The sequence below is a fragment of the Stegostoma tigrinum genome, chromosome 3 (assembly GCF_030684315.1).
Source record: "Stegostoma tigrinum isolate sSteTig4 chromosome 3, sSteTig4.hap1, whole genome shotgun sequence".
Taxonomy (NCBI): Eukaryota; Metazoa; Chordata; class Chondrichthyes; order Orectolobiformes; family Stegostomatidae; genus Stegostoma; species Stegostoma tigrinum.
The window spans coordinates 120,998,005-121,012,558 of NC_081356.1; the positions used below are offsets into that span (position 1 = coordinate 120,998,005).

At 41.5% G+C, this 14,554-nt stretch overlaps 1 protein-coding gene across 2 annotated transcripts in view; it reads left to right on the forward strand.

Annotated features, from left to right (window-relative positions):
- The window catches only part of vegfc (vascular endothelial growth factor c), a 213,030-nt gene that overhangs the window by 156,424 nt on the left and 42,052 nt on the right, over positions 1 to 14,554 (forward strand). For both annotated transcript variants that reach the window (XM_048525761.2, XM_048525771.2), the window contains exon 4: positions 831 to 982. In XM_048525761.2, the coding sequence (XP_048381718.1) occupies positions 831 to 982 (152 nt within the window). The remainder of the gene's footprint in view (positions 1 to 830; positions 983 to 14,554) is intronic.

Genomic DNA, 14,554 nt, shown 5'->3' on the forward strand with positions numbered 1-14,554 from the left:
AAGCCTTCCTTGCTAGAATGGAAGAAGATGTAAGTTAGTAAAGGCAGAAGCAAAGGTAGAAGAGGACTTAGTGAGATAGAGGAGACAGACAGCAAACATTCAGAGCAGCTCAAGCTGATGGAACTATTGATACATTTATTTGTGACAAATCTGACACAGAAATTTTAGCCTCACCAGTGCAAACATTTGTAGTGGAATGGTCGCATCCCCTTCTCTGACCAGGAAGCTTCAGGCCCCACTCCTGGACTTAATGGGTTCGGAAGGTGCATGCACAACGTGATCAAACAGGTTAGGTATAAAATCCCTCAGCGCTTTACAAGCCGTTCCAATGCATGCCAATGGCAGGTGGTAACAATAGGACAGATTCCTAATCGGGTATGAGATTGAAAATATCAATGCCTCCATCATCACAATTCTGTGACATGCCTTTAAAAGTGTACATTTCCACAGCAGCTAGGAGTAGGTGGGAGATGGTAATTAACTGTATAGCTGGTGTGGACCAGGCTGGAGCCAAGATCATGGGGTTTCAGCGGGACTGGGGCCATTTCCTTGCCTTACCCAAGGTAGAGATTGTAGTGTTATGGATTTGTTCAGAGATCTAAAAAAACATTGTGAATCCTTTTGAATGACTGCGAATTTTCAATGTAAATGCGCCAGAAGGAAATAACTACTAAGTTATTTATACATCTTGCTAATGAAGCCTATTCAGTGAATTCGGGAATTGCGCTTGTGGTATACAGATTTACAAGATACATATGAATGATAATCAACATGATTTACTCTTTCTCAATCATTGATTTATTTTGAATCAATTTCTCTTTGTTTCCTAGCTGTTTGAGATTACAGTGCCGCTTTCCCAGGGACCAAAACCCGTAACTATCAGTGTTGCAAACCACACGGGCTGCAGATGTATGTCAAAACTCGATTTCTTCAGACAGGTTCACTCCATCATCAGACGTTCCATATCTACATCCCAATCAGAGTAAGTTCAACTGTGGTTATTAACTTCACTGAGGATATATTTTCCATGAACTGCCTTGCTATAAAAACAGAAATGCAGCAGATCTGGCACTATCTCTGTGGAGAGATAAACAGCGTTAATGCCTCACGTCCAATTTTTGACTCATAACTAATTCTGATTTTCGTCTCTGCAGATGCTGCCAGACTTGCTAAGTTTCTCCATTACTTTCTGGTCTTATTTCAGATCTCCATCATGCACCATATTTTTCTTTTGTTTTTATAGCTCCCTTGCTCATGGTTTGCACGTCAGGAATTTGTTGGCAGATTGCTCACAGATTTTCAACATACGTTATTAATGGGCGCTCTGGGATTTGGATGTTAGGCTGTTATATTTAAGCCTTGGGTAAATGGAATCCATTTTTCAACACATCATACTAATAGAGCACAGTGATCAACAATGAGAGATTCTTAGTAATTGCGGAATCAGTATCAACATAATTTAAAAGATCAGATTCTAGGAAGTGACCTCAAAAGCACTGCAGCTTATTGTATCTTATTTTCAGAATGCCATGTTCATTGGACAAAAAAAAATCATAGTTAGAGCAAATGACCACCAATCTGACAGGTTGCCAATTATCCAGTTGACCAATGATGCAAATAAAACAAAAAAAACCTAGAATAAACCAAGCTATCAATTCCCTCAGTTGATTTTAAAAGTTACCATTCATTAATCACTCTATTTTTGTTCTTCATAGTTCTGCAATGTAAACATCTTGCATGCATGCACTGTATCACTCACCCAATTCTTATTCTATTTACACTCAGGTATAACCCTGAACCACCAAGGGCTATAGGCAATTTTTAAAACAATATTGAATCTGCCATATCCTACTGCTGTGGTACTGCAATATTAGGGCACACAATAACAGGGTATTGCATGTATATGGGAGGTGATGGCCTAATGGTATTACCACTGGGCAGTTAATCCAGACAACTCAGGTACTGTTCTGGGGAAGGGGTTCAAATCCTGCCTTGGCAGATGGTGGAATTTGAGTTCAATAAATACCTGGAATTAAGAATATAATGATGACCATGAATCTATTGCCCATTGTCAGGAAAAACCCATCTTGTTCATTGATGCCCTTCAGGGGAGGAATCTGCTACCCTTATCTGATCTGGCCTGCATGTGACTCCAGACCCACAGCAGAGTGGTTGGCTCATAACTGTTAGGGATGAGCAATAAATGCTGAAATAGCCAGCAATACCCTCATCCTGTGAATGAATTTAAAATGTCATCCACAGGCAGAACAATAATTATTTTACAGTGTAAATGAGTGAGAAACAATAAATAGAAGTTTCTTCGATCAAAAATAAGAAACAAATAAAATGTTTTTTTAAATGTATTTTTACCTAAAACGTCTCTCCAATACCATTTTTGTACTCTCCAACAACGTAAAACAGGGTTTAGTTCATTCTGCAGTTGTTCCTTCATATAACAGTGAAGCAATAAAAAAGACTCTTCAATACCTTTGAAACTGTTGACCCTTATTTGTGACAGACAAATATCTTGATTGATGGCTACAAACATTCGTGGCAGCTAATTTGTAGATTTTACGAATGTGCTTTCTTTTTACTTATCCAAAGCATTAACACACAGATTGCCGTAATGTGAAATGAACACAACTATCTAATGAATCCTCTCTTCATCAAGAGAGTTAGTTCTAATTTCAACATTGTGCTTGTTGTCGTGACGCAACAAAGAGAGAACCAGAAAATTGGGGAGGGATGGGATGAAATATTGTTGTGGGACATTGGCAAATTAATTTTTAACACTTTGCAACAAACTTTGTTTTTCTACAGTCTTAAACTTTGCAGTTATTGTTCACTAAATAAAGCTTTGTTAACATAATGAAAAATGAATTTCATACATCCACGTGCTAACAGCACAGAAAATAATTTGCACGGAAATTATAATGTGGAAACAGTTTATTTATCCAAATAATTCTGTGCTGGTGGTTTAAGCTATACATGGGCAGTAATTCTAATGCTTTGGATTAACACTGTTGCCACTTCCCTTTATTTCTCAAAACATTTCCCATCTACATTTTCACTCTATTCTCATTTTCCTGGACTCTGATCTGGTGACCAAAATAACAAACAAGAGTCTTTGTTTTCTGAGAACATATATAATACTAGGTCTCTGATCTATCTGGTTTGAAAGCATTTTCTGCATTGCATCACTTTTGAAATTGTGTGCATTCTCACTGCTGGTACCTGGGTGATAATGGCCAATGCTGATGCAGAAGCCTGAACTGTTCGTGCAACATGAAAGGTAGAACACTTAATCCCGTATGACAGATCTCAAGACAATGAAAACAGCTTTCACCAGAGAGCCCACAATTGGTTTCATTGAGCCTCTTAAGTGATTTCATGGATCACAAGACGGTGTGAAATCAGAAACTGATTATTTTAACCATTTATATTTTCCCAAAGAGGGCAACTTGCCAATCTCAATTAGCCAGATTCCTTTCTTCCTGACTGGCTACCTCAGTGGTCGCCAACAGGAACTCATTCATTTATGCAGCAACTCTTCCTTTCCTATGCTCCACACCTCTAAAGAGATTCTTAATAATAATGAGTGCTTTAACAACACGTCAATGCCCTCTTGTGCCACAATGGTACTTGCAAATGTCAGAGAATAATATTTTTGCTTCACACCATGAGCAGAATCTGGTGCAGAAGGAATTGATTGATTGATTAATTGATTGATTGATTTTATTGTCACGTGTACCAAAATTCAGTGAAAGGCTTTGCTTATGAGCAGTACAGGCAGATCACAGCAAGCAAAGGATGTACAGATCAAAAAATCTTAGAGCCATACGGGTTACATCACAGGTTAAGTGATAACAAGGTGTGGAGCTGGATGAACACAGCAGACCAAGCAGCATCTGATGAAGGGTCTAGGCTCGAAATGTCAGCTTTCCTGCTCCTAAGATGCTGCTTGGCCTGCTGTGTTCATCCAGCTCTACACCTTGTTATCTCGGATTTTCCGGCATCTGCAGTTCCTATTATCTCTAATACATTGCAGGTGACATTGTTTGAAGCTAGGATCCATTCAGCAGTCTGATAACAACTGGAAAGAAGCTGTTCCTGAACCTATTTGTGTGTGCGTTCAGGCTTCTGTACCTTCTGCCTGATTGGAGAGTTTGTAGGCTGTCATTACCACATGCGATGGGTCTTTGATGATATTGGCTGTCTTTCCACAGCAGTGAGCTGTGTAGATAGACTCCATGGATGGAAGGAAGGTTCGTTTCTGTGATGGTCTGGGCTGTGCACACTGCCTTCTGTAGCTTCTTATAGTCCTGGGGAGAGCAGTTGCCATACCAGGCTGTTAATTCAATGGTGCCTCTGTACAAGTTGGTGAGGGTCCTTTTGGACATGTCAAATTTTCTGAGCCACCTGAGGAAGAAGAGGTGTTGTTGTGCCTTCTTTTTTGTTTCAATACTTTTGTCCAGCAATAACCTGGAATTTTGTTCCACCAGAATAGCACCCAAGAGTTAAAAATGAAACTTTATGCCATCATCAGAAATAGGAATATAGCCCCTTGAACCTGGCCTTCCATTCTGTAAGATTATCGTTGATTTATATCTTAACTCTGTGCCCCGGCCTTGACAGCTGTATCCTCACAGAATTCTTGAGGAGCAAAAAATACAGCAGATTTAAAATTATGAATTCAGGAAACATCCATTGGTTTCTGTGGAACAGTTCAACATTTCTACAGTTGCCTTAATGGGCTGAATGTCCTGTTGCTGCTGCACTTAGCAGTACAGCCTTGATAGGCCAAAGGGTCTCTTTTGTACTTGTATGATTCTATGATTCTACATCTTTTGGCCTCCAGAAGAAGTGTGTTTGTGTGTTTGTATGTGTGCGTAAATGTGCCCGTGTTTTGTGTGTGTGTGTGTGTGTGTGTGTGAGAGAGAGCATGAGTGTGTGCAAGCGTGTGTCTGTACACACACACATACATGTGTATTTTTTTAGTTGAGAAAGTCGTGTCTTTTTGTCTTTATTTGATTCTAATGAACGAGTAAACTACATTTTTATTGGAGAAAAATATAAAAATGCTTGCTAAAAATATCAAAACACTGTTGTTGTGGCCAGCAAAGGAGTTTAAAAAGAGGAGAGCTGTTCCAAAGCCCTCTTTGCCTGTCCCTGTGATGACTGACCTACTTTAGACCTTGGATAGAAAATCCTCAATTTTAGAATTCTATCCAGGGCTGCCAGTAGGTTGGGATTCACATCAAGAAAACAGAATTTGGGAAATTCTCATCCATGAATTCCAAAAAACGAGTATCCAAGTTCAGCAGGGGAGAGAGAGGCCAAATGGAATGTCGGCCTTTATGTCAAAAAGGATTGAGTATAAAGATAGGAATTTGCCAAAACTATACAAGGCAGTAGTCAGAACAGAGCTGGGGTACTGTGACCAATCTTGGGCCGTTGTCTAAGGAAAGGTGTTTTGGCATCAGAGATAGTCCAGAGAAAATTCACGAGGCTGATACCAGATGTAGAGGGACTCTCTTGTGAGGTGAATTGTATCTGTACTCATTGGAATTTAGAAGAATGAGAGACGACTTTATTGAATCATACGAAACTCATTTGAGACTGGCATGCGGAATGGTTGTTTCCTGTTGTAGGAGAGTCTGGGACCAGAGGGCATAACCTCAGTATAAGATGTTGTATATTTAAAACAGAGGTGAGGAGGAATTTCTTCTCTCAAATGGTCATGAATCTCTTGAAATTTTTGGCTGAGAGGGCTGTCGAGGCTGGGTCGTAAGGACATTTGAGCTTGTGACAGACAGATTGCCAATCAACAAGATAGTTGAGGGTTATAGGCAAAAGACAGGAAAACAGAATTGAGGATTGTCAGATTGGTCTTATTCTCATTGAATAGCAGAGCTCGATAGGATTGAATGATCTACTTCAATCCTATGCCTCATGGTGCTTGGAAGGAGCTGGTTGACAAGGTAGGCTGCGTGAGAAATACACCTCTCAGCTCAAGCACTATGGCAAAAAAACTTAAAAGAAAATAATAAAATGTAAAATATTCCTCTATCTCATTCGCTTGCATTTCCTCACGCCTTCTCACAACCCATCCTCCACCCGTGCTAACACATGCCATTTAGTGGCCTCTAAACAGTCCTCATGTCTCCTAAAATTCCTGTACCCCTCTAAGAACCTCTACTTATCCATGGTGCTTCTCACCCTGGCAATGCCACCCCGTGTTCTTCTACCGTCCCTCATGGACACGCTTATCTGCTATGCCAACATAGTGCCCCATCCACCCAATATCTTTCACCCCTTCACCTGCCATGTCAAATCACCCAATATCTGGAAGTAACCATCCACACAAGTTAAAAAATAAAATTTTCTAGCTAAAATACTAGGCATTGCAGACAACACTATTTGAGAACAAAAGCAAAGTTGTTGGAGAAGCTCAGAGATAATGGGAACTGCAGATGCTGGAGAATCCAAGATAACAAAGTGTGGGGCTGGATGAACACAGAAGGCCAAGCAGCATCTTAGGAGCACAAAAGCTGACGTTTCGGCCTAGACCCTTCATCAGAAAAGTTGGAAAAGCTCAGCAGGTTTGTCACACTTTTCTCCTCATGGGAGAATTTTCCTTGATATTTTGGGATCTTTCAGTCGCAAACCCGGCTACTGCCACTATGTACAATGGACATTAATCCAAAGGGGCACTGCAGCATCTCCTGATAATTCCAACAAACTTTGCTGCGAACAGGCCTTGCCCCCAGGTTACAGGGATGCCAAGATCAGGTGTGAGTGATGGCAGCTGACGTTTTTTAAATGGCTCCATGTCCATGACCTTTCTCTGTCACCTTCTCTGGAGCTACAACCCTCGAAAACCTCTGTACTCGAACCATTTTCTGTCCCTTGCACAGCCACTGTTTTCACATGTCACAGTTTCTCCCTGTGAAGGAAAAAACAGAGTTAACATTCTGAGGAAGGGTCATCAGACCCGAAACGTTAACTCTTTTTTCCTTCACAGATGCTGCCAGACCTACTGAGCTTTTCCAGCACTTGTTTTTTGTTCCTGATTTACAGCATCTGCAGTTCTTTTGGTTTTTAACACTATTTGAGAAAATGTTTCTTATTCATAAAGATACAAGTTGATAGGTCTAAACGATTTATACACCATTAACACACAATCTCCTCACAGTTTACAATTCCAAGTGGCACATAGAATGCCTACAGGGTAGGAGGAGGCCAGTTGGTCCATCAGGTCCACAAAACCAACCAAAGAGCATTCCACCAGGCCCATCCCCCTACTCTGTCCAGCAATTCTACATTTAGGGCAGCACGGTGGCTCAGTGGTTAGCACTGCAGCCTCACAGCGCTAGGTACCCGGGTTTGATTCCAGCCTCGGGTAACTGTCTGTGCAGAGTTTGCACGTTCTCCCTGTGTCTGCGCGGGTTTTCTCCGGGTGCTCTGGTTTCTTCCCAGAGTCGAAAGATGTGCAGGCTAGGTGGATCGGCCATGCTAAATTGTCTGTACTGTTCAGGGGTGTGTGTGGGTTATAGGGGGATGGGTCCGGGTGGGATGCTGCAAGGGGCGGTGTGGACTTGTTGGGCCGAAGGGCCTGTTTCCACACTGTAAGGAACCTAATCTAGTCTAATTTATCATGGCTAATCCACCTAGCCTACACATCCCTGAACACAATGGGCAATTTAGCATAGTCAGTTCACCTAGCCTGCATATCTTTGAACTGTGGGTGGACCACCAGAAGGGAACATACAGACTTCACACAGACACTCATCCAAGGCTGGGATCAAACCTGGGTCCCTGGCACTGTGAGGCAGCAGTGCTAACCACTGAACCACCATACCGCCCTTTGCAGCATAATATTTAAATTGGTACAAGCATAAGTTAGCAATGAATAGGGTTTCATTTAAAAATAACAGGAAGATTTACACAAAAAAGCAGCACTCACCCGCAACAGGTTGCTGTGTGGTTCTGAGAGGCAGAAGAAGTTCTGCACCATTCCATCACATTTTGTTTCTGGGGGTAGCTTTTCTCTGACTTTTCTCCTCATGGGAGAATTTTCCTTGATATTTTGGGATCTTTCAGTCGCAAACTCGGCTACTGCCACTATGTACAAAGGACATTAATCCAAAGGGGCACTGCAGCATCTCCTGATAATTCCAATAAACTTTGCTGCGAACAGGCCTTGCCCCCAGGTTACAGGGATGCCAAGATCAGGTGTGAGTGATGGCAGCTGACGTTTTTTAAATGGCTCCATGTCAATGACCTTTCTCTGTCACCTTCTCTGGAGCTACAACCCTCGAAAACCTCTGCACTCGAACCATTTTCTGTCCCTTGCACAGCCACTGTTTTCACATGTCACAGTTTCTCCATCTCTCTTGGCTCTAAGCTCTCCCTGAACCTTTCCCCCTCTCCTGTCGAAGATACTGTTGATGCCTCTCAAAACCAACCTCATAAGCTTTTGGTCATTTGCCCAATGAATATGTCCCTCTGCCAATTGTTCCAAATATACCACTACAGTGAAACACGTTGGGATGTCTTACGACATAGAAGGTACTGAATTGACCAAAGTTGGTGTGGAGTGCTCCTTACCTGACATTGGTATTTGAAATGGGCTGAACCATCTTATGTAGTCACCGAAGTGGCAAAGCAGAGCAAGCTGAATGGGTCTTGCTCCCGATCTGGGCCACAGTCCTTAATTTTATTTGCCCATCCACGTGGCATGGTCTGAACTGAAAAAACACCTTAGCGAGGTAACCCAGCAGCACAGAGAGGAGCTGCGCATATATCAGCTGTCATTTATCACCGCTCTGTTCGGGCAAGATTCATGACTTTGGTTTCCAGCAGAGGAAAGACGATTAAGTGTGGGCAAGGTTGGGTTTCTCATAGCCAGCTTCCTGCAAAATGTTTGCAATGTAAAACTACAAACACTTGGAAAGGAGTAGCTTAAGTAGTTTCCTGCCAGAGACGCCATTCACAGTGAAGTGCTAATGTGTTGCTGCCGTGTTAAACAGCATTTAGCACTTGCCAACTTATTTTGCAATGGAGGAGATGCCAAAGAGTCTGGATAGCTAAGGAAGTGCAGTTTATTAAAGGAAAATAAACATGGAAATGGTTTCCGTATTGTTTTCTCAATTTGTTCAACACCATTTATTTTGTGGTTCCAGTCCTGACTTTGTGCACAGGTTTCCAGTGGATAACTAACTGAACTGTCTTCCTATTTCTTTCTGGGTAATCATAAGGAGAAAGTAGAATATTTATTTCACTGCAGAAAAAGTAATATTCAAGCAACAATTATGAAGAAGCTACAACACTCTCTTCAATCAAAATATCTACACTTTTTATTCAAAATTTGCATTGTCCCCTATGTCTTGTATTATTTTGGTAATAGTTGCTTTATGAGTATCATTAACAGGACCAGCATTAGTTGCTCCAATCCACATCAGGTCAAATGAGGAGGAGGAAATACAGCAAACAGATATGAGTGACTAGCTCTTTGAGATCACATGATAAAAAATGATTTCATCTGCAAGATGATAGGGTTCTATAACTCAATGCTTCAAATGTTAGTAGAGGCACAAGCCCCAGTCCATTCAAATGGTGTCTGAAGGATTAAATGCTCGGACAGTGAGATTGGACTGGCTGGCACATGGTCATTGACTGTGTTTAAAACATTCTATGTCATGTTCCAGCCATGCTGAAATATGAAAAGTGTCAGCAAGAGAAGGGAAAGGACAATGCAACTATGAATCAAACATTGAAACATTAAAACATTCAAGAATGATATGTCCACAGAATCAGTTTGGATTGAGGTCAGGAACAAGAAAGAGCAGTCACTTTGCTGGGGGTTCTTGACAGACCCCCTAATAGTTGCAGAGAAGTGGAGGAGAGCTTTGGGAGGCAAATAGTGGAAAGGTGCAGAAGTCACTTCATGGGTGACTTCAACTTTCCAAATATTGATTGGAAACTTTTTAGCTGTAATAATTTAGATGGAGCAGATTTTGTCCAGTGCAGTCAGGAAGGATTCCTGACACAGTATGTAGATAGACCAACATGAGGAGAGGCCACTTTGGATTTGGTGCTTGGCAACGAACCAGGCCAAGTTTTATTCTTGTTGGTAGGAGAGCATTTTGGTGGTAGTGATCATAACTCTGTTACTCTTACAGTAGTCATGGAAAGGGATAGGCACATACAGCTGGGTAAGGTTTATAATTGGGGGAAGGGTAATTACAATTCAGTTAGGCAAGAACTGGGTAACATAAAATGGGAACAGATGATTTTGGGGAAGAGCAGATATGTAGAGATTGTTTAAGGAATGCATACTGCGTATGCTCGATATGTTTTTCCCAGCAGGCAGGAAAGATGCAGTCGAGTGAGGGAGCTTTAGTTCTGAAGAGAGGTCAAACGACAAGTTAAGAGGAAGAAGGATGCTTATATAAGGTTTAGGAAACGAGGATTAGAAAAGGTTCCAGAGGGATAGAAGTTTGCCAGGAAGGAGCTGAAGAACGGGCTTAGGAGAGTGATAAGGGGACATGAGAAAACCCTGGCAGATGGGATCAAGGAAAACCCCAAGGCATTTTACACATATGTGAGGAATAAGAGAATGACCAGAGAACGGGTAGGGCCAATCAAGGATTGTAAAGGGAATTTGTGCACAGAACCTAAAGAGATAGGAGAGGTCCTTAATTCATACTTTTCTTCAGTATTTGCAAATGAGAGAGACTGAGTTGTAGGGGAGGACAGTGTGAAACAGGCTGGTAGGCTACAACAGGTAGATGTGAGTAAGGAAGATGTACTAGGAATTTTGAGGATCTTGAAGATACATAAGTCCCCCAAGCCTGATGGGATTTATCCAAGGATTCTATGGGAAGCGAGGGAAGAGATTGCTTTTGGCAATGATATTTTCATCCTCAATGCCCACAGGTATAATGCCGGAAGTTTGGAGAGAGGCAAACATCATTCCCTTGTTCAAAAAAGTGAATAGGGATAACCCTGAAAATTACACGTCAGTTTGTCTTATGTCAGAGGTGGGCAAATTATTGGAAAGGGCTCTGAGAGACAGGATTTGTGGTCACTTGGAAAGGCTCAGTTTGATTTATGATGGTCCGCGTGGATTTGTGAGGAGTAGATCATGCCTCACAAACCTCATTGAATTCTTTGAAGAGGTGACCAAACACGTGGATGAAGGTAGAGCAATGGATGTGGTCAAATGGATTCAAGTAAGGTGTTTGATAAGGTTCCCCACGGTAGGCTCATGCAGCAAGTAAGGAGGCATGGGATAGGGGGAAATGTGGCAGATTGGATTCAGAATTGGCTGATCCTTAGAAGTCAAAGGGTGGCAGAGGATGGAAAATATTCCACATGGTGCTCAGTTACGAGTGGTGTATCACAAGGATCTGTTCTGGATCTTCTTCTATTTGTGACATTTGTAAACGATTTGGATGGAGGAGTGGAAGGGTGGATTAGTAAGTTCATGAACAATACGAAGGTGGGTCAAGTTGTGGATAGTGCAGAGGGCTGGCCTAGTTTACAAATTATTGGAAAGGGCTCTGAGAGACAGGATTTGTGGTCATTGTGGACATTGACAGAATGCAGAGTTGGGCTGAGAAGTGGCAGATGGAGTTTAACCCTGAAAAGTGTGAGGTGTTTGGAAGGACAAACTTGAAAGCAGAATACAGGGTTAACAGAAAGATTCTTGGCAGTGTGGAGGAGCAGAGGGATCTTGGGGTTCATGTTCACAGTTCCATGAGAGCTGCCACCTCATTAGGTAGAGTTGGTAAGAAGGCATACGGTGTGTTAGCTTTCATTAATAGAGGGATTGAGTTCAAGAGCTGTGAAGTAATGCTCCAGCTATACAAAACCCTGGTTCGGCCACCTCTGGAGCATTGTGTCCAGTTCTGGTTGCCTCATTACTGGAAAGATGTGGAAGCGTTGGAAAAGGTGCAGTGGAGATTTGCCAGGATATTGCCTGGAATAGAGGGAGGGCCTTACAAGGAAAGGTTAAGCAAGTTAGGGCTTTCCTCTTTAGAACTACGAAGGATGAGAGGTGAATTGATAGAGGTGTACAAAATGATCAGAGGTCTAGATAGAGTGGACAGCCAGAGACTTTTTCCTTGGGTGGAGGTAGCTATTACAAGGGGGCATAGTTTTAAAGTGAGTGGAGGTAGATACAAGGGAGACATCAGAGTTAAAGTTCTTTACTCAGTGAGTGGTCAGAGAGTGGACTGCATTGCCGGAGAGGGTAGTAGATTCGGCCTCATTAGGGGCATTTAAGTGGCTATTAGATAGGCATATGGATGATAGTATAAGGTAAGGTTAGAGGTTAGATAGACCTTAGGTTTAGGATAAAAGTTTGGCACAACATCATGGGCTAAAGGTCCTGTATTGTGCTGTGCAGTTCTATGTTCTATGTTCAATTGAAACATGTTTGTCGAGGGAGTGCAGATGGTTGCAGAAATGAACCTGACTAAATTATAAGTGAAAAGTTCCCACCGTGGCAAGTTGGGAAATTTAATTAATCGAATCTAGTAATTTGGTGGGCCAGCACCAGATGAATTAAACAGGAAAGTGCTGGAGTCCAATAAAAATTGCTAATATCCTGAAACACACAAAGGCTCCATCCCCAAACAACCTAATGGTTTGTTTGTCCTAACGAACAACTGGGAATAGTCAATCGGTGCGACAATACAACACCACCTATATCCTGACCACAAAAATTAAAATGACGACAATGTTCCCCAACACTTTTCCCAGTACTATTTTATTTGTGGCATAGATCATTCTTTTCTGTAGCTTCCTGTTCATTTTTCCCTCTCAAAAATTCAATTATAGAGAGATGTAAATTGCATTTTAGTGACTAATTTTGGAAGTAAACTGAGACTAAGTTAATTACCTCTGCACCAAATCACACAAAGTTAAGCGACGTGGTGCAAACTCAAAAGACAGAGGTGTCTGTGTACCTGAAAGAATGAAGTGTAGATCAACCACCCACAGCTAAGGCACGTAAATAACTTCTTCTGAATGATTATGCTCTTCCCTTTTGTTCTTTGTAATAACTTGTCTTAAAATGACTTGCCAAGGAACTTTAATCATTTTCTCGTCACCTTTTGATCTGCCTTTGCACCTTTCTCACACGTCCAAATGAGATTGTGAGTGGAATCTTATGCCGTCTCTTGTGAGGCATTTCGAGGGGAGACGAGTGGTGGCCTGTCACTCTCTGGTCTCTGTGCTGATTAGATAAATGGCAGGAAAGTCTGTGGATGGTCATTCCCACCCGTTGAGTGGACATTACATTTCTTTTTTATTCATTCAAGGAGTGTGAACATATTGGCAAAACTACCTGAAGTATATTGATTAAACCAGAACAGTTGAATAAAGAATCAGTAGGGAGCATTCCAATAAGAGTTGGCTCAGTTAAGAATTCTATATATCAATGTACAGTACATACAGAATAAATTAACTGAGCTGCAGGCATGAACACAAAGTGGAGATTATGATATTGATAGCCATTACTGAGACATGGCTACAGGGTGGTTGGGATTGAGAACTAAATATATCAGGTTATGAAGTTTGCAGGGCGCCATTAACAGGACTAGCATTAATTGCTCCAATCCACATCAGATCAAATGGGGATGAGGAAATATAGCAAACAGATATGAGTCACTGGCTCTTTGAGATCACAATTAAGGAAAATATCCTTAATAATTAGAAACAAAATTACTTCAATGGTGAGGGAAGATACCATTGGAGACTGTATGGGTGGATCAAAAACAAAGCTGCTGAAAAAGCTCAGCAGGTCTGGCAGCATCTGTGAAGAGAAGACAGAGTTAACGTTTCAGGTCAGGTGACCCTTCCTCAGAACCATGTTCCAAAATGAACCCGGAATGTTACTTCTGTTTTTTGCTTCTCAGATGCTACCAGAACTGCTGAGCTTTTCCCGCAACTTTGCTTTTGTTCCTGATTTACAGCACCTGCAGTTCTTTCGGATTTTGTATTGTATGGGTGGAACTGAGGAACAATAAGAAATCTAGAACCGTAATGGATGTTAAATACAGACTCCTGGTAACAACTCGGAATTGTTATATTATATAAATGCAGAAATTAGGCAAGTGTGTAGCAAAGCCAGTGTAATATTAATGGGGGATTGTTCACTTTAGCATAGATTGGGAGAGGCAAAGAAGCGCCTGTCAGAAAGGTAGTGAATTTCTGGAGTATGTTTGGGATAGTTGCCTGCAGCAATATGTCCTGGATGCTACAAGTTGACAAGCAATATTGGATTTAGCAATGAGCTAGATTTAATTAGTAACCTAATCGTGTGTGAGCATTTATCAAATAGTGATCATAACATAACAATCAAGTTCAATGTAGCGTTTGAAAACAAAAAGCATGAATTAGCTGCGAGAATTTTAGATTTGAGTAAGGCTGACTTTGTCAAGACGAGACAGAGACTGTCCACGGTAAGTTGGGAAAATTTCTAACAGATAAAACAACTGAACAGTAGAGGATATTGAAAGGAACATTTAACATAATACAAAAC